At 40.3% G+C, this 25,870-nt stretch overlaps 1 protein-coding gene across 6 annotated transcripts in view; it reads right to left on the bottom strand.

Moving 5' to 3' along the window:
- Positions 1–25,870, bottom strand: part of LOC124121546 (ras association domain-containing protein 1-like) — a 100,280-nt gene that overhangs the window by 10,784 nt on the left and 63,626 nt on the right. For 5 of the 6 annotated variants that reach the window (XM_048396957.1, XM_048396952.1, XM_048396955.1 and 2 more), the window contains 2 exons: positions 1,562–1,872; positions 609–635 (listed from right to left, as the gene is read on the bottom strand). In XM_048396957.1, coding sequence (XP_048252914.1) covers positions 609–635; positions 1,562–1,872 — 338 coding nt within the window. The remainder of the gene's footprint in view (positions 1–608; positions 636–1,561; positions 1,873–25,870) is intronic. The other variant, XM_048396953.1, reaches the window with a different exon arrangement.

Raw genomic sequence — 25,870 nt, 5'->3', positions numbered from 1 at the left:
ACTTTAATGTCTACCCAGGTAGCCACATCCTGGCAATAAAAGATACCCCTGTAACTCCTGACAGTCCAAGTCACAGTTGTTCCCATGGAAACTTGAAAAATTAATGTTGAAAACCTAAACTGTCAAAAGGCATCAGTTTACCACTAGACCTACCAATGTGCCAAGTTTGAGTTTTTCAAGATCTGTTCTGGAAAGTAGCACTACCACCATTTGAAGTCTAAGTCAAAGTTGTTGCTATGGAAACTCGAGTAATAAATTTTGTTTTAAATCCAAAACTATCAAAAGCCACAAGTTCACCCCTAGACCTATCTATGTGCAAAGTTTGGTTAAGACATCTCTCATGGTTTTTGAGTTCTGTCTCCCAAAACAAAATGTGACAGACGGACGGATGGATAGGCGGACAGCACCCATTCCTATATCCCCCCCATCCACTTCGTGGCAGGGGATAACAAGCCATATTTATCTAAGGCTGACATGAAACAACACATGCATCTTGTCTACAGGACAGAGCTGCTCACAAACCATCTGCCTGCAGCTACAACTCCACATACACTATTGAGAAAGAAATATCACAGATGCAAAAACCTAAACTGGTACCAAATACTTGCTTTTTTTAATTTTCCTATATGTGATTTCTGCAATAGACAGAAAGAGCAGGAATTGGGAGAATGCCATGCAATGTTTGACCTGTGTGAACTTCCCTACCATGTGTTCTGTGGGTGACAGGATCATATTACCCAACAGAAAACATCCCATTCATTTAAAAACAAAAAACCAGATGGGCCAGATGTTGGAATGTTACTTTTCAAAAGAATTTAGAAGATACTGGCGAAAAAACCAATCCAGTTAATAAACTCTTTCCAGGAATTTGAGAGCTCAGAAATGTTGTAAAGACAGAGTTGTCTTTTCCTTCCTCAAGGAGAGGTTTAAAATCATATTTTCTGACATTAGAAACCTTGTTTGCATCAATACATATGTACTGGCTGAACAATATATTAGAACAGTTGGCAACCAACTAACATAATTTAATTCTCATTTCTTAATACTCCAGCATGCTTATGCAGTCTGTGCCTATAAGTGTTTCGAGTCCAACGAGCCCAAACAAGGCTCCAAGCATAATTTCCAGTAGAGTCTCATAAGTGTCATATGGACTATTATTACCTGAGCTAACTGGACCAAACAAAATATTACTAGACTCGGGCTTCAGGCTAGTGGCTAAAGTCACAGACTGCTTATATATCTTAGAATCAATAACAGACATCAACGTTACTATCAATGTAAACATTCTCCGAATCAGTGTTACACCAGTCAGATTTCTTGATATTTCAAAGGTTGTGCAACAGTTAACAATAGTTGATCCGCATTAAGAAATCACATCAAATTATTTCCAGATTAGTTGATCAGACACATCAACTAAGCAAGAGGAGTTAGTTATGTTAGTACTAACATAAATCTTACCTCGGTAGCAACATGTTAGGAATACAACAAAATCTACATTAACCAGAACCCAGTGCTTCAACCGCCACATATATCCAACACAGAATATCACGGAGTTGCTTACATTGGTATTGTCCGCTGGCACATCCACGGAATTGTCCACGGTATGTTCCACCCGCTGGGCCACGCCCGGTACCGATGACGTCGACAGTTGTGCAAGTCTTTGTGAAATATCCTCATTTTGTGAGCTTTGTAACACATTGTTTTTAGATATGACAGACTTTGGCGAGTTGCGTAATTTTGGTTGTGATAATGAGGTTTCTGCTGCGCTGCCAGTTTTGGGCGTGTCTTCCCCGTTGGGAGATCCCTGGGACACGGAGGTACAGTCTAAAGTCACAGACCCTACACAGTTGTGATGGCAGGTGTACTGGCAGTCTGAAAACAAGAGAACACAGTCACAATAAGCAAATATACATCAGAATATGCAAACATACTTAAGAATATGCAAACATGTCAGAATATGCAAACATACGTCAGAATGCGCAAACATGTCAGAATATGCAAACATGTCAGAATATGCAAACATACGTCAGAATGCGCAAACATGTCAGAATATGCAAACATGTCAGAATATGCAAACATGTCAGAATATGCAAACATACGTCAGAATGCGCAAACATGTCAGAATATGCAAACATATGTCAGAATATGCAAATATATGTCAGAATATGTAAACATACATCAGAATATGCAAACAAGAGAAAGGTAGGGAATATGAAAAATAAGTGATTGTGAGCAATGAATGGTGTTTGTTTGTTTGTTTGTTTGTGGTTCTACGCCATCCTCAGCAATATTCTAGCTTTATGATGGGTGCTTGTAAAAAATATCAAGTCTGGACCAGACAATCCAGATCAACACAGTCTTGGTGATATGACACGCAATCAACCATGTCACCAAGCCTGACCACTGGATCCATTAAGTCACCTTTCACAAGCAGTGTAGGTGGCTAGGGATCTAACCAAACACCTCATGGACCCCTTGTATTTAAGTGGACAAAGAATGTGTTCTACATGTCTCCCAAAAATACTTGATACTGATTGATCAATCAGAGGTTTCAAATCACAATAACATCATGCCATAATGATATGGCAATTTGTCCCAGTGTCGATGTTTGTTCGTCCATTCGATAGTGAGTGAGTGAGCAAAGAGTGAGTGTTGTAATGAATGAGTGAGTCGGGTTTTTTAATCATCACTCCTCCTACAGCCAAATCATGTGACCAGTTAATCAGGACTGATCAAATCGTGCGACCAACAATAACACACTTGTGGTAAGATAACATGCAATCAACATGTCCACAACTTGTCTGACGATCACCAGACTTATATTTATCATCACATATCAATAGCCACACTCCCCAAAACCAACCTTAAATATGATGACTTGACCCAAACTTCATCCTTTCTAAAAACACTGTAGTGTCAACTTCTACACTTGTGCAAACAGACTTGCAGCTTATTTAAACAGTTGTATCTAGATGGTTTATATTTGCCTATATGACTGTGTGAAGTTGTGGACAAACACAAAGTACTACACCAGACACTTTTACAAAGCGACTCTTGCACTGGCAGAGCCCTCTAACATCTCACCACAGATGTTGAAAACAATTATGGCAACCAATGCATGTCAGCTAAGTGATCAAGTGCAATTCAATTTTTTTTTTTTTTAACCTCAACTAATTTCATGATGATATTTACAATAATTATCCCAATAAAACACTATATCATTCTGGGCAGTGACATTTCATTGCCTGGTCCCGGACTACAGATTAATTCCTTATGGAACAAATGCCACCGACATCACGTAGAGCAAGCTATGTAACACTCACAAATGAAATAGTTCTATTTCATTTTCAAACTCTAAAGGTTGACAGGAAGTAGCATAACTTCCTCTTGAGAAAATTACCTGTTTATTTTCACATTCTTCACAAGGTCTGAAGAATAATGCCCAACAAATCCTGAAGAGCTAACCATCAGTTCTTATGTCAGAACACCCTGCCATAGGTGATAATTGAAGAAATGTAATTAAAGGAAGACAGCAGTAAACACGAAGATGGCATGTTGTACTCGATTCACTCCTGTAGCCAGGCTATTATGTTCAGAAATTGGGTACGACAGGGCAGTAATACAGGAAAGATTCAGAGTAGGGATGTTATCGCATATCGTGATATCGATAAAACTTTAGTGTCTATACTGTATCTATACTGTATCAATACCACAATTTTTGAGTGAGTGAGTGAGTGAGTGAGTGAGTGAGTGAGTGAGTGAGTGAGTGAATATTGTTTTACGCCGCTTTCAGCAATTTTCCAGCAATAACATGGTGGGGACCCCAGAAATGGGCTTTACACATTATACCCATGTGGGTCTTCGGCATGACGAGCGAACACTTTAACCACTAGGCTACCCCACTGCCCCTACATTTGTGTAAAGATTACAATGTGTAAGAAGGACAATAAGAAAGTAGAACATGTAATTTTGAACATTGGATCAGTCTAGTTCATATTAAAAATAACGTTGATTAAGGGCAGGTCTAAAAAGGAAATGATTCTGGCTTGTTCTCTATACACATACAGAATAACTAACTTGGTTATTATTTATCGATATATGGAAACAATTTTGAGTCAACATATCGATACTAAACTTTACTTCACAGTGAGTGAGTGAATACTGTTTTGTGTGGTATCAACTGTTGCCATATTGTAGGCATGTCAAGGAAGAAAGATCCCAAAACCTCATCAGGTGCTTTGCTGGGAGTTTCAAGGCAATATGGCAGTAATTTATATAATGTCTTATCTTTGACTTCCATCACACCCGTAAATATACAGCATCAAACTCAGTCTTTGGCATGCTGTCACCACTGGGCTACCCCACTGTCCCTAATGCTTTAGAAATTGAAACAATATGACATACAGCATAATACTTTCAGCAATCTTAAAAATAATCAAGACAGGGACAATACTTATAGGATGTTTTCTGAACACCATCTTGAGACACTGTACACCATACATGGCTGAAGTAACACATGTACTAATGGCGCACTTGACAAAACAGCAACACCACACTCCATACATAACCCTAGAACGTATCATAGCATACAGTTCCTTCAAGGTTTTGTGGATCCAATGATAACAAGGGGTGATGTTGATCGTAAGAATTTGGGTACACAGTAGTTGTCATTAGTGGCGTATGTTCATGGCACTTTGCCTCCAAATGTCAGCTCACTGAAGACAAGAACAGGTTTACCAATTACTGGCACATCCCTGCACGTGACTAACGATCAACTTGGGATTTTTCACAATTCAAAATTCTCTGCCTGACATCACCATTTTTTAAAGTCACAAAGAAAACAAAACAGTTTAAATGGTTGACTTGAAGGCTTAATCTATTGGGAAGAGAAAGGGCTTTGTTTCCAGACAGAGGAACTTCTGGTTAAACAAACCCTTCATATTATTTCTGATTCAGCCTCCTCACATTCAATTCAGTCTCTTTATCAGTGAAAGACTTCCAACATCAACAATGGCAATAATTATCCAGACAGCTCTACTCTAGATGCAGCTACTCACGCCACTAGATGTCCTACTTCAGCACATGTATGACCAATCAGAATACCTAACAGACAAGTTACAAATAACACGAGCCCTTGTCCTAATTACTTCCCCATCAGCCTCATCAATCTGGGGACTGCTGTTCAATTTGCCACATGTCGCGTCAGCTGCTAAGGAGTCTCTACATGCCTAACACACACACATATCTACAGTAGGCTGGTCCGATTCGCCACCACATCAAACTTCATCACACGCTTTATAATGTAAAGCCCATTGTTGAATCTGATCATGTAATCGTGTTCTCTTAAAATAGCATGAGCCTGTGATGTACGAATCATCCAGACTCGTGTAATTCAGACTTATCCTATTCGACGTAATAAGTGCCCAGGGCGCTCTCAAAATTAGAAAAAGGGGGCTCTAATAAAAAATAAAATTTTGGTGGAAAAAAACAGTTGAAAGATCGTAAAGTTTGTGGTTTATGCTGACAGCCTAAAATGGTACAAAATAAAAGTCTGTGTGTATTATACACGACAGATATATTTTCCCAGTGAGTGAGTGAGTGAGTGAGTGAGTTGGGTTTAACGTCGCTTTTAACAGTATTCCAGTTATATCACTGCGTGTCAGCTTAATGTGGTAGGAAAGCCCGAAGTGATGCAGGTCTCAGATGTAAATAAGTTTTGTGTACATTGATCAATCGGAAGGAATTGGAATTGTTCACTAGTCAATATATCACCAAATATCGGCATGGGCGCTTATTAGAGCAGGGCGCTGAATACGTCGAATAGGGTAATTAAAGAAGTGCGACGCTTTCAACAGTATTCCAGCAATATTTCAGAGCAAAAATATTGTTAATATGTTCCAGTAAGGGGTCTCACCTTGCGTGAGTGGGTAAATCAAACCAAGGTCTTTCAGTGAGGTACGGTAACTTAAGTTTTACTTGTTCCTTCTACTTTAAGAGTGAGTGAATGACTTCTTACAGCTAGTTTTATCTATACTTCAGTCACATCACAGCACTACATGGGAGGAAAGCTTGATAAGACATGGGACAAAGACGTTATAATCACTGGCAAAAATTTGCTAACACGGCCAAGGGACACATCTCTATACAGTTTATTGGGGCACCTTACACAATGGGGCCACCCATTCCTTCTTCACATTCAGACACCTATGTCATTATATACAGGGACTACCAGGGTATAGCTAGGAGACATTAGTAACCAGGATTATCTCCCTATTGTCCTAATTATTTACACCTTTATACACATCAGAAACCTAGAAGGAAACAGAACACGTTTGAAGTAACAGAACCCTAGTCCGCCGTAACGCCATTCATTATCTACAGTACCCACAAGACACAGCTTATCACTCAACGTAGCTCACTAAACCTTTGTACAGTGGGGAACATGCTAACAAAGTTAAAGTCAACAAATTGACTTCTTAATGGCAAAAACCAAATGGCTCTCCACAGCATGAACAGTTTAGTCACCATAATATTCAGCAATTTCAACATCAGGGTTCGACACCATGGTACCATGTCTTAAAAAGTCCAAACTACCAAGTAATTGATTGAATGATTGAGACTGATAAGTCAAATTTGATTTTCATATCACAGTGAATGAGAGAGAGAGAGTGAGAGAGAGAGTGAGTCACAGAGAGAGGAGAGAGTCAGAGAGACAAAGAGGAGAGAGTCACTAAGTCACACATAGAGAGGAGAGAGTCACAGAGAGAGAGAGAGAGATAGAGAGAGAGAGAGAGAGAGAGAGAAAGAGAGAGAGAGAGAGTCTAATTCCAGTTTCAGAAGCACTTCAATCATTGCAGAGTGAGTGAGTGACTATCACTCAATGCTGCATGCAACATCCTGCTACTATTCGTGGTGCTCACAGTGGTTATTTTCAAGGAAACAAAGTTCAAAGTGCTCATTTGGACTTCCACCATCTTTTGAAACTGATGAGAGTTGTGTGAGTACTCTAGACTGAAATACTTTATTATTTCATTTTGTTTGAGACAATGCTGGTCAAGTCAGTTCATTATTGGAGACAAGCGAGCATCTTATCTTTATCATTGCATAAACATTTACATGGAGCCATTCTTTAGAAAGTGTACATGACAGCTCAGGCCTGGGAGTATCAGGGAGATGAGGATGAAAGGAAGGCAGATGGGGTAGACGTGCAGTGGCAGGAGCACGTGTCATGGCTGGCTTTAAGCACTGGAACCCACACATAAACCACAACTTTCACTGATGTTTTGTCATCTCAAGAACCTTGTTATCAGTCTGTGACCCACTGTATTCGGTGAACAAAATATGTCCCAGGACTTTGCTTCAAGATATCTCAGCTGTTTACTAATATTTCTTGTGTATTTTCTATCAAATCACATTCAAGTTGAGAATTTATCAACTACATTGTGATGATCATCTTTACCACCGCCACCCATACGCAAAAATCAGAGAAGCTAATAATAGAGGTTGTCTTCCAACCCCTTGATACAAATCAGATCAACCTCCAGTCCAACAGGCCTTCCGGACAGCTACCTTAATGACCCGAGAAATTATTGGACCACGTTGTGGTCATCTTAGGTCCCCAACGGACAATAAATATTGAAACCTCATTAGCAGCGGTTCGTTCATGGCAGCCAGCAGCTCACAGCATCAACCTGACACGGAGGCAGTTTACTGCTGAATCCTATCAGCGAGACACAAGAAACTTGACAACAAGAAAATCCTATTAGAAGCTCAGAACCATCAATGCCAAAATGTCACAACAGAAACACTCGTATTTCATGGTACAGTGGTAATCATGAAGGCAGTGGGAAATATGACAGGTCATTATGGAATGATAACACCTTGTTGGGAAATCCTGGATAGAATTTGGTTATAAGCTACAAAATATTGGGCAAGTAATGGCCATTATCACCAGATTGACTCGAGAGTGAGCATGCCCCGAGAATGTTGTAGAAAAAGGAATTCCTGCCATGACTGCACAACCAATAATGCCACAACTGCTATTACCCATAATGCCTCATCAAATCATAGAGAGACATTGTGTATCGGCTAATCTGTACCAAATGAACATGTACCAAAGAGATTTAACTAAGATTTCACTGTTTGACAAAAAAATCAATAGGATTTCCTTTTTGCTGCAACCAGATCCAAGCTAAAGTGATTCATATTCACTGGAATATTTTGGTGACAAACGGGAGATCTATGTATGACGTGTAGAACCTGAATTCATGGCATAGTGTCTGACTGACAATCGCTTTGAATCATAAGAGAGGACAAAAAAATCAGTTCCAAGGTCTTCTATCAGCATAGAACATATTTTGGAATGATAAACCCCTGATTTTCATAACAGAAACAGGTTAGATTGGCATTTTCCTCTGAAATGTCACATGGTCAGCAGAAAACCCAAAACAGAATCTTCCCCATCCCTGAATCAGGACAAGACAGCTGTAGCAGACGTCATCATCTGCCAAAACAAGCAGCCGTACAGGAAGTGGCATGTGCATGTAATTGGTGCATTGTGGGAAGATAGTGTGTACCTGTTCTTTTTGACGTTAGCATTCAATGATAAGTGGTGAACGAAACAAAGGTCGTATGAGGATGCACAAACCTCCATTAGATTCACGTGTGTTTAATGGTGGCTTCCTAGAAAAGAACTTAGCAGGTATTTGGATGATAAGTGAAGAACATAAACCATTGCTCAAATCCAAATATGAAACAGAAGTGTACTAACATGATTAGACAGCTGTGAAAAATGTTTTGGAGAAAAAGTATCAGTATACTTAACGTTGTTGAAATGAAATACAACAAAGAAAATGATTAAGGTATGTTTTCTACCAGTGATGATTCCAGAGCAAAATTGGTCACCATAAACCACATCTTGTATGGGGATAGAATGGTGCGACCTGACTGATGTCTTTTATACCCCGGCTGTGTGGGTCGTGTGGTGTGACCTGACGTAGTGTGTCTTTGTAACCCGATTATGTGGATCGTGTGGCGCGTGTAATATGACCTGACTGGGTGTGTCTTTGTACCCCGATTGTGTGGATCGTGTGGCGTGTGTAATATGACCTGACATAGTGTGTCTTTGTACCCCGATTATGTGGATCATGTGGCGCGTGTAATATGACCTGACTGGGTGTGTCTTTGTACCCCGATTGTGTGGATCGTGTGGCGTGTGTAATATGACCTGACATAGTGTGTCTTTGTACCCCGATTATGTGGATCATGTGGCGCGTGTAATATGACCTGACTGAGTGTGTCTTTGTACCCCGATTGTGTGGATCGTGTGGAACGTGTAATATGACCTGACTGATCGTGTCTTTGTACCCCGATTGTGTGGAGCGTGTAATATGACCTGACTGATCGTGTCTTTGTACCCCGATTGTGTGGAGCGTGTAATATGACCTGACTGAGTGTGTCTTCGTACCCCGATAGAGTGGATTGTGTGGAGCGTTTAGTGTGACTTGACTGAGTGTGTCTTTGTACCCCGATTGTGTGGATTGTATGGAGCGTGTAGTGTGACTTGACTGAGTGTGTCTTTGTACCCCGATTGTGTGGATTGTATGGAGCGTGTAGTGTGACTTGACTGAGTGTGTCTTCGTACCCTGATTGTGTGGATTGTATGGAGCGTGTAGTGTGACCTGACTGAGTGTGTCTTTGTACCCTGATTGTGTGGATTGTATGGAGCGTGTAGTGTGACCTGACTGAGTGTGTCTTTGTACCCTGATTGTGTGGATTGTATGGAGCGTGTAGTGTGACCTGACTGAGTGTGTCTTTGTACCCTGATTGTGTGGATTGTATGGAGCGTGTAGTGTGATTTGAGTGAACGTGTGTCTTTGTGGATTATTGCTCATGCAATCCATCATGGTTAGCCTGGCCCATATTTGATTATTTACAGGCCACTGTGACATTGCTGGAGTATTGCTGATAGCAGAGTAAAACAACATTCACTCACTCACTTTGATCAACTCAAAACCACACAGAGGAAAATACAGCAGAGAAGGCAACAAAAGAGTTAATGGAAATAGACCCGTGAAGATCTGGTATAGAATAGGTCTTCAGCAACCCATGCTTGCCGTAAAAGGCAACTATGCTTGTCGTAAAAGGTGACTAAAGGTATCGGGTGGTCAGGCTTGCTGACTTGGTTGATGCATGTCATCGATCCCAATTGCATGGATCAATGCGCATGATATCAATCACTGGATTGTCTGGTCCAGACACGATTATTTACAGACCGCAATCATATAGCTGGAATATTGCTGAGTGTGGGGTTAAACAACAAACCAACCAATCGATGGAAATATCTTTACAGTATTAATTATTACCAATCTTTTTGAGAAAATCCCCTACCTGTCATTATATTACTGGATAGCATCACATGTCATCTGTGACATCAGCCAAGGAAACAGAACACAGGAAATAGAGTGCATGCTTCCTGGTGATGCATAACAGTCAAGGGACAACGACTAACGACTAACGTCAACTTTCTGTTTGCATTCGTTTTAAGGACAAATAAACAATGAATCTTGTGATTTTGAATCAAACAATGACTTTGCAGAAATATTCATCAAACTGTATAAAAATTTAAGTGCTCCCACATGTTTAAACTAGAACTATTTATGAACATGTAAAGATGAGCAAATCTTAAACAGTGTTAAGTTTGCAAAAGTACACAAAATATATGAAAATATGTAAATATAATTTCATAAATATCTTTTTTGTCTGTAATTTCTTAAATCAACTCTAATCTCTTGGGGGTGGGGGTGGGGTGGGGGGTGGGTGCTCCTGTATCTTGTCTTAATGATAAACATAACACTTTGACGCACAGATTGGAGTAATAAGATACCATTTTCAACAACTCATTGGCATCTTGCAGAGACGTTACACCTACTTCACGACTATTCCCAGCTGCAGATGAGCTTCTCCAGAAAAAAATAAACTACATGTTCAGAAAAACATTTCGGAAGGGCTCTTATTACAGCAGTCGATTCGTGGGTAAAAAAAATAAATTATATTCTCTAAACCTCTCACCGTCTGTTTGAGAAAACACGGAAATATCGCATCATTAAGACGTTTTTAACAGCGGGCTGCTCAGAATATCCGCCATTGTTGTCAAGAAGCTAATTGCAATTTGTGAACAACATGAGACATTTTTCACCTATTTGACGACTGGAGTCAAAGCCGATCATTGAATGATCCACATGATAATGATTTTCATCCAAACAACTATCATGGAATGACAACTTTCAGACGTTTGGGTTCAAAGTGAGGACTGTTATATCTCTCATCATCTTAGTATCTGTTTCAAGGTCAAATTGATGTTTTGTTCTTTGCAAGTCTGTAATATTTTTACCATGTCATAAAGAACATTCAAACAAAGTATGAACAGCTAAAATTACAAAATAATGTTTGTTTCTTAAAGTTTACCATCAAAACATGTGACAACGTGTCAGCATCATGTATGTGTGTTTGTCACAAGCTTGCTTTACACAATGACAATGACAGTAATACAATCAGGGACTGAAGCCACCACTTCGCACCAACTAAGGACAAACATTTCATATTCTGAGTTTGGCCAAGGATTTTATTAGAAAAAAATATTGAAAAATAATTATTATTACGCTTCAGACTGTTGAAGTGAGTGAGTGAGTACGGTTTTACGCTGCTTTTAGCAATATTCCAGCAATATCACGGCGGGGGACACCAGAAATGGGCTTCACACATTGTACCCATGTCGGGAGTCGAACCCGGGTCTTCGGCGTGACGAGCGAACGCTTTAACCACTAGGCTACCCGACCGCCCCTCAGACTGTTGAAGCCCCCACCAACCCCAGAAAATCAAATAGTTGGTTCCTAACTCACAGCTCATGTTAGTCGATACATGTATTGGCAAATACATGTATATGTTTGCTTGGCTTGTATCTTTCAAAGACACCTCTGTTGATCTATCCCCTCAGTCAGCCGAGTGACACTACTTCTCGCCAACTAACCCACAGCTCATGTTTGAAGTCAATTTTGGCTAGTATATTAATGACTGGCGTGTATGTTTCAGCAACACCTTCCCCAGCACCTTGTTCCAGATGGTACAAGGCCAACTGACTGTAAAATATTGAATGTGCCCCTCATAAAATTAGAATTTAATAGATTGATTTAAGAGAAGCAGCTGAGAGCGGCGTGTGACTGTAGTGTGGCGTTTTAGGTTTCAGTGTTAAACACTCCTTTTCACAGAGACTTGTCATTAATTGGACTCAATAAGTTTATGAATGCCCCAATAACCCAATTAATGAACAACATGAGTGAGTGAGTGAGTGAGTGAGTGAGTGAGTGAGTGAGTGAGTGAGTGAGTGAGTGAGTGAGTATGGTTTTACGCCGCTTTTAGCAATATTCCAGCATTATCACGGCGGGGGACACTAGAAATGGGCTTCACACATTGTACCCATGTTGGGATTCGAACCCGGGTCTTCGGCTTGACGAGCGAACGCTTTAACCACTGGGCTACCCGACTGCCCCTGAACAAAATGAGGAATGTGTTTCTGATAGATAACGTTATATATTTGGAGATACGCATAAGAAGTCTAAATTAGTTGAAGTGCTGACTGTTGATCATCCATAAAAATTAATTGTTCCCAAATAACTCCCTTGGGAACTTGGGGCATTAAACAACAAACAATGGCCAAAACGCCATCTTTATATATTGCCTACAATGATGTCACTCTCATATCCCACTGAAACCTTATCTGGACTATATACTTATATAGGTTTTCAGCTTGCCTTGAACAATGGATGCCGGGTGGATATACTGTCACCAGGAAACAGACTTGTCCTTCCAACTTGTGAATGTGAAAGCCGTTCTCCACACACACTCACTCTGCCTTGAACATTTTGTGGCATAGTGTCAACAAGAATATAAACCTGCACGGCATAATACACATGCTCTGCTGTCTCAAACTTTAGATAACTTGATAAAACTTTTAAAAGTTTCAAATTAATGAGGTTTTACTGTAGGCAAAGCAATAATGTCAGTCACTGGGACACAAATGCTGATTACAGAGAGACAATCGGTGTTTGACTTCTTTAAAGGTCTGTAATCACCATCTGCAACACAAGACGAAGCTGTAACTGTAGAAGTTCTGTTGATTCATTTGGCTTGGATCCAGGACAGTCCGGTCAAACCCCCAAACAGTCTGGTCCAATTATCAGTAAAGTATCTGTTCAACAGCACTAAAACTTAAATGAACCTATTTCCTGGCTACTTTGATGGTTTAAGACGTTACATAATCAATATGTTGGCAAGTTGCGGCAACACGCTACTCTGAAGGTGACGTCCCTTGTCTGATGTTTGCCCAACATTCTACCATGACACCAGAATGACTTGTAAACAGCAGGATTGTGACATCTCAGGATTAGTGTACACAGAAGTGTCAGAAGTTGTAAGGACAATGGCCATGATGTAGTCAATGCCGATGATGTTACATCGTGAGATGGTGGGCTACTTTGCACACAGACATTCTGAAACGTGATGGGAGCGGCCATCTTGGTGTGTGTTCTCTCATCATGACATCAAGACATTCCAGGAGCCTGTTATTGATGGGGTGTCACCCAGGGGACTCAGATGAGTTACTGAGGGAGTATGGTCTCATAGTCCTCTTAGCATTATTCCAGCAGTATTAGGACCAGAGACAAGGATTTCATACAGTGAGTGAGTGAGTGAGTGAGTGAGTGAGTATGGTCATATAGTCCTCTTACCATTATTAGTATTAGGAGTGAGTGAGTGACTTATTCCGCATTTCTTAGCACTATTCAGGCAATATCCAAACTGGGGACACCAGAAATTGACTTTGAATTCAGGCCTTTGGTGCGATGAGTAAATAACAACTGGGTGTCCTCAATGCCATCCTGTTTCCCTGCTAAAGAGAAGCAATGACAGGACATAATTATATTCCAAGCATGTGTAAAACCATCATGTAGTGAGTAACCAGTGAGTAGGCCCTCTGGCATTCCACATTTTTACCACTGAAAAAAATCACGATGATTGTTCAACACAGTATCACGACACAATCTGGACATCATCCAGAAACCATCAAGAATGTCTTCAACAGGTTTCCACAAAGTCAGACACTGGAAGAACGTAGTGAAACTAGTCCCTAGTTCCAACAAAGCGTTTTCCCAGGAACTAGTTCTATTTGTCAGAACCAAACCACTACACCCAACTTTCAACAACTGTAATGTCTATCAAACACTTGGTGTCTATCAACGAGTCTTGTCTACCTTCTGCCCTTGAAGACATCTGAACAAACAAAATGAACCAAAGATTTCGTAACCAAGATACAATTCTTCCAATCACAACATTACACGACCTTCTGGAACGGAGGAACCTCATCAGACATCAGATCTGATGATCAGGTGTGGCCGCAACAAAGGTTTTCGACTGACAAAATATACACCGCTCTGATCCGTAATCACCTCCAAAGCCAGGTTTGGAGGGCACCATCTAACACAGCCCATCTAACATAGCCCAGGCCAAGGTTTGGAGGGCGTCTGCCACTTCTTGGGATGTGAACATATGTCTGACTGTGTCTCTCATCTCCCTACAGTGTTACCAACACATGTGGTGTGAGAAGTTGCACCATGTCACCAACAGAAATGTCTGTGGGAAGGACCCAAGGTTACATAGTATAGGTATACTTGCTACTTCATGAAAGCCATAATTTGATCTTATAGACTTGAAATTGTAAAATACATTATGTACTCAGAGCTCCAGATAAGTTTTGGTGTTGTGGGTATTTTACCCATGCATTTTTAAATCATTGGGTGTCAGTAATTCTATCTGGATATTCAAATTTCTGTAACCCACTAGTTTTTACACATGTGGGTATTTAAGTTAAATATTTAACAACACTATTCAACTGGTCCCTGCAAACTGGTGTCATGTGGGTTAGAGAGCTTTATAGGACTCACAAATATAATTTCAAAATAAGTTGCTGATTCGCTAATCGCATACGCAGGGTTACTTCACAATATTTTGATGATACGCACAAGTTTTATTTTTGTAGCGTATCAGTAATGTTCGTTGCGTATTTGATACGATTGGATTTTATTTTACTGCATATTTCTGCATTTCTGATGCGTATTTTACGCAGATACGCTGCTTATCTGGAGCTCTGGTACTGTGCATATTGCATATACTGTGTTCACTATAGATAACCTGCAAATGTTTATAGTCATTCCAACTTAATTACCAAAGATTTGAGATCAAATGTAAAGACATTGCTTGGCAGTACAGTGTTGGGAGTATAAAGCCTGACTGCCAGTCAAATCTCGTTCACTGCTTTGATTGGATGGTCACATATGACAAAATAACCATTTTTTTCCAAACTAGGAAATCTGTAGAGAGACAGCCTTTTCCAACCAGAATCCAACAATCATGTGAGTGAGTGAGTGAGTGAGTTTAGTTAAACGCCGCTTTTAACAGTATTCCAGTTATATCGCCGCGTGTCAGCTTAATGTGGGAGGAAAGCCCGAAGTGATGCAGGTCTCAGACGTTTACCACTTCGGTGAAACCCACGAGCACGGGTATGGTTCTGACAAACCTAGAAACATAATCGGGGCGAACCGGAATTCGAACCCACAATCATAGGTATCTGGCGTCCCCAAGGGACGCAACTCTGCGAATCGCGGCGGCTCAGATGACTGGGCCACCCGTGCCCCCTACAAAATCACGAGAATTGCAAATGAAACAAGATACCTAGGATTTAAGATGTGACAAAATGTTATATATTCCAGAGAAGGTGTACCCTCACTGGTGAGTGAAGAGATCAGATGTGCCCCACCATACATTCCCTACCATACATTCCCTGACCACATCACGACTGCAAGTACCTCAGACCAACTCTGATGTTATGGAATCCCAACCAAAAATGTGAAAAATTATCTTTAAACAACAAAACATGCTGATTAAAAATGTGCTTATTGAAATCCTAACTTTTCTGTGTTACATATAAATACTGACATTATCTTGTCTTTAATTTAATTTTATATTTGTACTTGACTTGATAGCATGCAACATAATGGAAGAGGCTTGACATTAGAGAATCAACGAGTTCAAGGAAGGCTAGTTGGGTATGTTTTAAATCCCTGGACCCTCCGTGAGAGATGCCACAGTACATCTTGCGGTTGCAGCAGCAGGACGAGCATGTACTGAAGCCATCCACCAGACGGATATCTCCTTATCAGACTATATCTCCACCTTCAGGGGAGCTACACTGCTTAGAAATAACCTTCCCTCACCTAGAATAACAAACACGTGTCGCCCAGTAGGTGGCTCACTTGATGAAGATCCTCACTCATAACACTATACTGTATCAAACAGTCGTTGCATCAAAGACGACTTTCACAACACGTTGAAGGACATGCAGTACAGCAGTCTCCGTAACATGGCCGCACCACAGTAACATACTTGCCTCCAAACTGTACTGCTCTACTTTTGATAGGGATATTTGTATCTTTCCATGATACACAAACTGATGCATAATGTCAAGTGTCTATTTAAATACAATGACATATCTGATTATCCCTATCAAAAGTGCAATAGGATAGATTGTTTTTCAAGGGATCTCCCAACTCCTGATGTCTGTTTCCAGGTAGTCAACACATGATTTGGGGAGCATGCCCACTTTCACAAAGAATCAAATTTAAATTGAAAGAAAAAGGTTAGACAGGATTCAAATATATCAATGAACTAAATGGGTATACCAAATAAAATAAAAGTCAATAAGACCATCTTATATTTAACTATCATAAGCTGATGTTGGTTGGTTGACTTAGCAGCAAAAATCGGTTCTAATGATATTTAAGCTAAAGATAGTTTAACCAACAATATTCCTGCTTAGATATGGTGTTATTCAGGCAATACCCTTGTTTTGTTAATCAAAGCCTGACTGCTTTACATATATCCAAAGGGGGCTGTGTCTTAAATAGTTCCCCTTATTTGGGAGATAAAATCTCTTTACACTATTTGTTCAAGCTGTGGTGCATATTGTTGGTTATCAGCCCTCCTGCCAGTAACAATGTTCCATTTCATTACTCTAAGCCATGCATTAAATTCCAATTATGCCTGCTCTTTGAAGTTGCCAGCAAAACAACTGACCAGCATGTATCTAATGGAGGCCTCCCAGGTGTAGTGGCGTTGTATCAAAGGAACCCAACCCCATTTGATAGGGACAAAGGCTACATTTGGTGGTCATCTTCCTCTTGAGCTGCCTCTCAGAAATCCTATCTAGACTGTTTACAGTCCTACCTACAAGACCACTTGGTTATAGCAAGCATGACTGAAGCTGTGATAGCAAACACTGCTGTAATCCTATCTAGACTGTTTACAGTCCTACCTACAGGACCACTTGGGTATAGCAAGCACGACTGAAGCTGTGATAGCAAACACTGCTGTAATCCTATCTAGACTGTTTACAGTCCTACCTACAGGACCACTTGGGTATAGCAAGCACGACTGAAGCTGTGATAGCAAACACTGCTGTAATCCTATTTAGACTGTTTACAGTCCTACCTACAGGACCACTTGGGTATAGCAAGCACGACTGAAGCTGTGATAGCAAACACTGCTGTAATCCTATCTAGACTGTTTACAGTCCTACCTACAGGACCACTTGGGTATAGCAAGCACGACTGAAGCTGTGATAGCAAACACTGCTGTAATCCTATTTAGACTGTTTACAGTCCTACCTACAGGACCACTTGGTTATAGCAAGCACGACTGAAGCTGTGATAGCAAACACTGCTGTAATCCTATCTAGACTGTTTACAGTCCTACCTACAGGACCACTTGGGTATAGCAAGCACGACTGAAGCTGTGATAGCAAACACTGCTGTAATCCTATTTAGACTGTTTACAGTCCTACCTATAGGACCACTTGGTTATAGCAAGCACGACTGAAGCTGTGATAGCAAACACTGCTGTAATCCTATCTAGACTGTTTACAGTTCTACCTACAGGACCACTTGGGTATAGCAAGCACGACTGAAGCTGTGATAGCATGCACTGCCTTGTTTTCAATAGACTAAAAGGTTTTGTAGCGTTTCTGAACATTTATTTGCAGAAATGTCTTTGAAAAATGTTTCGCTTAATAAACGCCTTTTATTTAGCGAGTGAGTGAGTGGGTGAGTTAGTGAGTGAGTGAATGAGTGAGTGAGTAAGTTGGGTTTAACGCTGCCTTTAACAGTATTCCAGTTATATCATGGCTTGTCAGCTTAATGGAAGGAAAGCCTGAAGTGATGCAGGTCTCAGACGTTTATCCTTGTATTAAGCAAAATGGACGACATTGTACTGCAGTTCTCTTATGTTAATTAATTGAGGACGACAGCCAAATCCCAGCGAATGTAGCAGCTGCACAATTACTAACATCATCAACCATGGTTGTTGGTATGTTGTTACCACAAAGCCAAGAACAGCTGTCCAGTGTGAAGGGCTATGTCAACACACAAGAACACAATCTCTTATGTACTGGATGATTTTCGATTTGTTTTACTGTTGTCACAATTAGGACAATTGCGCACACTAATAGTCTCTATTACAACTGCATTTGGACACACTAAGAAATATTAACACTACAGTCACACCTACAGGACCACCTGGTTATAGCAAGCATGACTGAAGCTGTGACAGCAAACTGCTGTAATCCCATTGACTGTTTACAGTCACACCTACAGGACCACTTGGTTATAGTTATAGCAAGCATGACTTAAGCTGTGACAGCAAACACTGCTGTAATCCCATTGACTGTTTAGTCACACCTACAGGACCACCTGGTTATAGCAAGCATGACTGAAGCTGTGACAGTAAACATTGCTGAAATCCCATTGACTGTTTACAGTCACACCTACAGGACCCCCTGGTTATAGCAAGCATGACTGAAGCTGTGACAGCAAACACTGCTGTAATCCCATTGACTGTTTAGTCACACCTACAGGACCACTTGGTTATAGCAAGCATGACAGAAGCTGTGACAGCAAACACTGCTGTAATCCCATTGACTGTTTACAGTCACACCTACAGGACCCCCTGGTTATAGCAAGCATGACTGAAGCTGTGACAGCAAACACTGCTGTATTCCCATTGACTGTTTAGTCACACCTACAGGACCACCTGGTTATAGAAAGCATGACAGCAAACCCTGCTGTAATCCCATTGACCGTTTATATGCCTAATTGGCTCAGTTTAGCTCTCGCTACATTGATTTCGAGTGCCTCTTCTATCCTTAAGGCTAGTTGTGTTAAGAGTTGAAGGTTACCCCCTTTCAAATCATGAGGATGAGGCACCCCTTTACGACCCTTAGGATTAGTTGTGTTGGGGCTTGTGTAGGTTACCCCTAACTCTATCCTTAGCCCTTGGATCCCCTTTCTGGGGAAACATAGTGTCCTTAGTGTCAGTTGTAAAGCAGGGTATCGGTTAGCTATCTCTTAACAAATTAATCCAATTTAATTTGAGGAAAATCAGTTTTTATCAAGTTTGGAGGAGAAAATGTCCACTGTGCATGCACAGGACGGTAAACAAAATAGGGCCCAAGGTGAGTTCTAGGTGAGAGAGAAACTTGGATTAATTACTGCGTGTACACATGCTGACAGCCACCCATGTCTAATCCGTGCTGCGACTCCCGGCAGATGATTAGCTGTGTTATCTGGGAGGGCAGCAGGATGTTCCCGAGATAAGTCACACATCGACAGCTATAAATACACCTGCCCGTCCCTGGTGTGGCTGCAGACTAAACTCACATGGAGAATGTTTTCATCGGCTACTCAAGGTGATGAACTGTTTCTCTATCATCTATCATGATGTTACAGCTTTAAGAGGCTTAGTGATAGATCGTCTTCAGAGAGCTGCCAGCATTATTTTATACTAAAAACATCATCACATTATGGATAAAATGTTTCATCATCAAACATACATGCTTAGAGTTCACAGTCAAAGAATAACTGGAAATAATTCTTTGACATGGTATTTGTACCAGTCCTCAAAAGTTTTGCTTCTTATTTTCTCACTCGTTTAGATTTCCGATTTCCATAGAAACCATGCAAGCTATAATTTCATTTTCATACATTTCAAGTAATTCTAAATTCATATTTTACGGACTTCAAATCTCAAATACGATTTGTGATATTAATCAATGTACTCTTACAAAAGTTCTTTTCCATCCCTCCAACTTCAGAGGTTAAGGGAATCAGGGTTTTATGTCTACCAATATTTTATGCACAGCTCTTTGAATTCTGCCATTTCAAATACCATCTGTATTTCCTCTTCTCACCCAGACATCTAAGCCCTGATGTGGACTCCTGTCTATCTTCATGCTATCATCCCAGAACACATCAATGACCCATCAAAGCCCCATGGGGCATCAGGAGAAGTTATTCCCGACCCTGGGGAAGGATATCTGCCTCATATTTCCCACAATTTAGCTCTGCCACCTGAATGTCTGCTGCCTACACCATCTTTCAACTCAGTGAAGCCATATAAATATTGAGATGATCACACCCTCCATGAAGAAAATAAATCAGTATTTCACAGCCTGGTATTTCAGATACCGTATGTAACGCATTCAACTCCGTCATGAAATGACAATAAATAAATTGCAAGTGATTCCATGACAACTGATTGGCTAACCAAGCAATATTTTTTGTGTTATGTTTCCATAAGTTCAAAAAGAAGTAGGCTACACAGATTTAGACTGCTTGCACACCAGCTTTTAAGTTTAAACCTCCATAAATGCATAAACTATTGAAGTCAATTCTCAAGTAAATATGTTGATATGTCCTTATTATCTCATAACTTGTAATGAACTGTTCACATGCCTAAAACATTTGGAACAGGGGTCTAATAAGGGTTCACAAGTGGAAATATTTCATGGCCTTAGCACGTAATATGTTGAACAAAACATTCAGAGTCAGAAAAACAAACAGACCATGGATGCTTGATCATACCTCTAATAACTAATATACTCTTCCCAATACTGAATAACTTCACTTGTTTAATGATAGGAGTCAAATTACAAAGCAATTCTGTAACAATTATAACAAACTTTTTTTTATTACACCAAAACATATGGCATCAAATTTATCATTATTTAATTTATCATCCAAAACTGGCTCCTACAGGATATATGGCTTGGATGAGCTCAAGTGATATCTACACAGTAAATATCGCTGCAAGGAAATTACATCACAATGCCTTGCAGACCATTGTGACATCACTGTTTACCATGACATCACAATCAAATGACATCACTAATGGCTCTGCTCCTGAAGCTTTTAGCAGTACTTTTTACACTCAAGACACTGCTAATTACTGTCTACAAAGTGAAAAAGTTGGAAGAATGATGTTGGATGATAAATAAAATCTCACCCTCGTATCTTTTGATATCAAATATACCAACACTGGCTAATAAAAGTGGAAAAAATCCTCAGCAAGCCTCGGGATGTTTCCACTTTTATCAACTCGTGTTGATATATTTGATATCAAAAGACACTCGGGTGAGATTCTCTACATAAGATATTGGTCAAGTAAGTCTGGATCTGGGATTTCATTAACTTATTCAGTTCACCAGCATGAGACCAATCTAATCTCACAGGGTATAAGGAAAATAAAATGTCCATAAAGTTCCTGTAAGTATAAACAATAGACCATTCCCTTAATTACAGCATGTACCAGGAAGGTAGGAGAGCAGCATCCACCAGGTGGGTGGTCATTTATCCCATCAGTGGGTCCAGGGAAGGGCAGATGCTGAACAGGAGGGGGTGGCAATTTACTGATGCCAATTCTCAGCATCCACATCTGCTTGTGATCTGGAAATTATTGTACTACATCTAATAATCAAGCACACAGCTGCTTGAAACCCCTGGCCTCTGAATGTGTTGCACATTGGTGTCTGATGGAACACCCAATTGAAATCAGTGAGTGAGTGAGTGAATGTTGTTCATGGCTGGAATCTGGGACAGGCACACCAGTTGCAGATAGCTTAGCCAAACATGCAGTCGGGGTAAAACGATGACGGACTATCAGTCACGTTGAAATAATGAAGGACTATCAGTCAGGGTGAAATAATATGAAGCACTAGAGTCAAGGTAAAAACAATGACGGACTTATCAGTCAGATCACACACTGTATCCATCCATTCCTTAACTATGGCACTTATCACAAACACAGGAGTGAGTGAGTGACTATTGTTTAACATGGAATCAACAATCTTGCAGCTACTTGCAGCTGACAACTGCAGGATGATGGGAATTTATCCTGACCCAGAATCCCTATGGAATAATTCAAATAAAGGAAACTGTTAAAAGTAACCGGGGGAAAATATGAGTGAGTGAGTTGGGTTTTTACGCTGCTTTTAACAGTATTCCAGTTATATCGCGGCGTGTCAGCTTAATGTGGGAGGAAAGCCTGAAGTGATGCAGGTCTCAGACATTTACCACTTCAAAGAAACCCACGAGCACCGGTATGGTTCTGACAAACCTAGAAACATAATCGGGGCGAACCGGGATTCGAACCCACAATCATAGGTTTCTGGCATGCCCAAGGGATACAACTCTGCACAGCGAATCGCGGCACCTTAGATGACTGGGCCACCATTCCCCCCTGGGGAAATATGAAGTTGTAACACATCTGACCAGACAATCTGACCACAGTTCAAGGAAATTCTTTGAATATCTGTCCAGCGATAGAAACCAATATTTCTAATCTACCTTTTAGTCTCATAATGACAACATAACCCTTAAAAATGGCCCATTTCTACTTGTCCTTATAATTAACTATACGGCAGTTTGGTAAGGACTGTAGGACTAGTGCATATTTCTGTCGCTGCACTTTCTGAGAACATTTAGATGTCCTTCTCTTATTGATTTGACACCAGGGTTTGACCTTGAGGTTTCATTGTAATGTCTGCAAGTTCCATCACTTCCCAGACCCAACTGATGATACTCGGTACTTCACAGCGATACTTCACTCAAGTCCTCCAGACAACATGGAGTAGAATACTGACATGCCATCACTCAATACCAGACACGCTGCGATCAGATGATACATATTCTATAGAATTCAGACCTGCAAGGTCATAAATCTGTCCTAACAATGTCATAAATAGTATATAAAAACAACTATAACAAATATCCACTTAAACACATCAAATGCTCATCATAAAATGAAAACTGTATCCCAAAATGATTTCTTGGTAAGCGAAAAAGTACTTAATTAAAATGTGTAGAGAGATTTGGCCTACTAAAAAAACTGATTCATGTCAAGAAAAAACACATCAGCAAAAAGTGATCTGCATTAGGACTTTGAGAGAATGAGTGAGGTGGTTTTAACCCCCCTTTGAATAGTATTCCAATTATATCACAGTGTGTCAGTTTGATGTGGGAGGAAAGCCCGAAGTGTTTGTTTGTTGTTTAATGCCGCACTCAGCAATATTCCAGCTATATGACCAGACAATCCAGTGATTGATATCAAGAGCATCAATCCACGCAACAGGGATATGATGACATATATCAAACAAGTCAGCGAGCCAGACCACCAGATCATGTTAGTCGCCTCTTACTACAAGCAAAGCTGCCTTTTAGTAGTATTACGGCAAGCATGGGTTGCTGAAGACCTATTCTAACCTGGATCTTCACGGGTCTAAAGCCCGAACTGATGCAGGTCTTAGACGTTTACCACTTGGGTACAACCCACTTGTTTGGGTATGGTGCTGACAAACCAAGAAACAGAATCAGGCTGAACCAGGATTCAAACCTACATTTAAAGGTTTGTGTGTCTTAGGAACACAACTCTGCAAAGTGAATTGTGATGCTTAAGACGACACGATCTGTGCACCCAAACATCAGCATTAGGTGATTTGCACAGTCATTTGAAATCCTCGTGCAGATCAGGGTTAGAATTGCCCTTCAACAACTCATGCTTGTCCTAAGTGGCGACTAACACCATTTGGTGGTCAGACATGGTAACTTGGTTGATGCATGTCATTGAATCCCAATTTGAGCACATCAATGTTCATCATGTCAATTACTTGATTGTCTGGTCCAAAAGTGATTATTTACAGACAGTTGTCAAAAAGCTGGAAGAATGCTGAGTGCCACGTTAAACAACAAGCAAAACAATTGAAAGCATCCAATCACATCACACCAACATGCCGGGAGCACGGCTACTACTCATGGAAGACAGAACACAAAATCCATGATAATTGAGTGTGTACCTCACCGAGTCAGTAGTCTTACAATGCTAGTTCCTGGAATGCAGTAAAGCCGCCAAATCAGCGATTGTGTTCTATAATAATATTGTCCCTTAGAACAAAGAAAACAAGTTGAAATTTGTGAATTGGTCGGTAAGTGGCCTTCATGGAATGGATACAGGACATTCTGTGGGCAGAGACAAAAGGGGAGAATAATGTGGGGCATGTTCATCTCTTAAGTATATAAATACACAAGTCAGAAACGATGCCAGCAGATTGGGTTGCTCTCTCCACCAAAAGGCACAAAGACATAGACAACTAACAGGGCTCTGTGTCCGAGAAGAGGTAGAATTCCCAAGGAGAAAGCGTCATGGTTAATTTACATCACCACAAAACTGAACATGCAGTTTTTACTACTTCATAAAATTATGAACGAACAGCACAATCTTCCAGGGACCGTGAAAGAGGAATCAACATCTATACAATAAAAAACTTTTCAGAGCCATTAGCTTTGCAAATTAAATAAATACAATGCTGTTGGTAAATTGCTCACAAACAAACGTTGTCTGATCATCATAGGAACCAATGGTCACTGTGGGAGAAACAAAGAAAGGACTTCTCACATCGTCGCCCTGATCTTCAACAGCATTGCTAGGCAACAGCACAATGTCCTACATCATGCAAGCATCATATTCAATTGCAAAGCAAAGGTACATTTAGCTAAAAGACACTTGAGATACTTACTGAGGCAGCCTGCACTTACAACGCTTCTATTTACGCTGTGCAGTAGAATTAATATTTCTGAGATCGCAAGTCATTAAGCAATATTTTTGTGTGTGTGTGTGTGTGATTCAGTTAATGTCTTGAAAGAATGACATACACAACTAAAAGAAAGGTTTATGAACATTGAATTCTTTCCTATGACTACAGTTAATCTGTCTTCCTGTTGTAGGTGTTTGTTTTTTTACTTGTTTTGAGCAGAAAATGTCTACAGTTGGTGCCAAACAGTATTTTGGTAATCATTTTGACCATCATTTCAGCAAGTTTTAAACATTTAATGTGATGTTTCAAATGATATTAAACAGTATTGTTACATTGCAACCAAGACTTACCCTCTATCGATACCAACTACCACATACAAGCACTGAAATACTCAGGTCAAAACTTTAATTTCCAAGCTTGTCATATGTTGGATACTGTGAATGAATGAATGAATGAATGAATGCATGAATGAATGAATGAATGAATGAATGAATGAATGTCACCTGTAAGGTGACTGTAGCATTTCAGTAAGGGCTGAGGCAGAACGAAAATAACAATGTTCAGGGACTGTAAGACAGACTAGGGTACCAGATATGATGTCAGTCTTGACTTTGGACTATGTCTTCTGATCTGATTCTTGTCAGAAGCATGTGGCTCACATTGGAGGCCAATCCTGTGATACAAACTGAAACACCAATCAGAAAGTAATCCTTGAGTTATCCAACTCTTGTTCACCACAATCACAGATACGTCCCATATTGTCACCCACTTCAAGACACATGCTATATCATTGTGGCCATATGTAACACATAGTACTCTTCCTCTGTCCACATTTGGCAATCA

The sequence above is a fragment of the Haliotis rufescens genome, unplaced genomic scaffold (genome assembly GCF_023055435.1).
Source record: "Haliotis rufescens isolate VD_foot unplaced genomic scaffold, xgHalRufe1.0.p SCAF_16, whole genome shotgun sequence".
NCBI lineage: Eukaryota > Metazoa > Mollusca > Gastropoda > Lepetellida > Haliotidae > Haliotis > Haliotis rufescens.
This window is presented reverse-complemented; position numbering and strand designations above follow the sequence as displayed.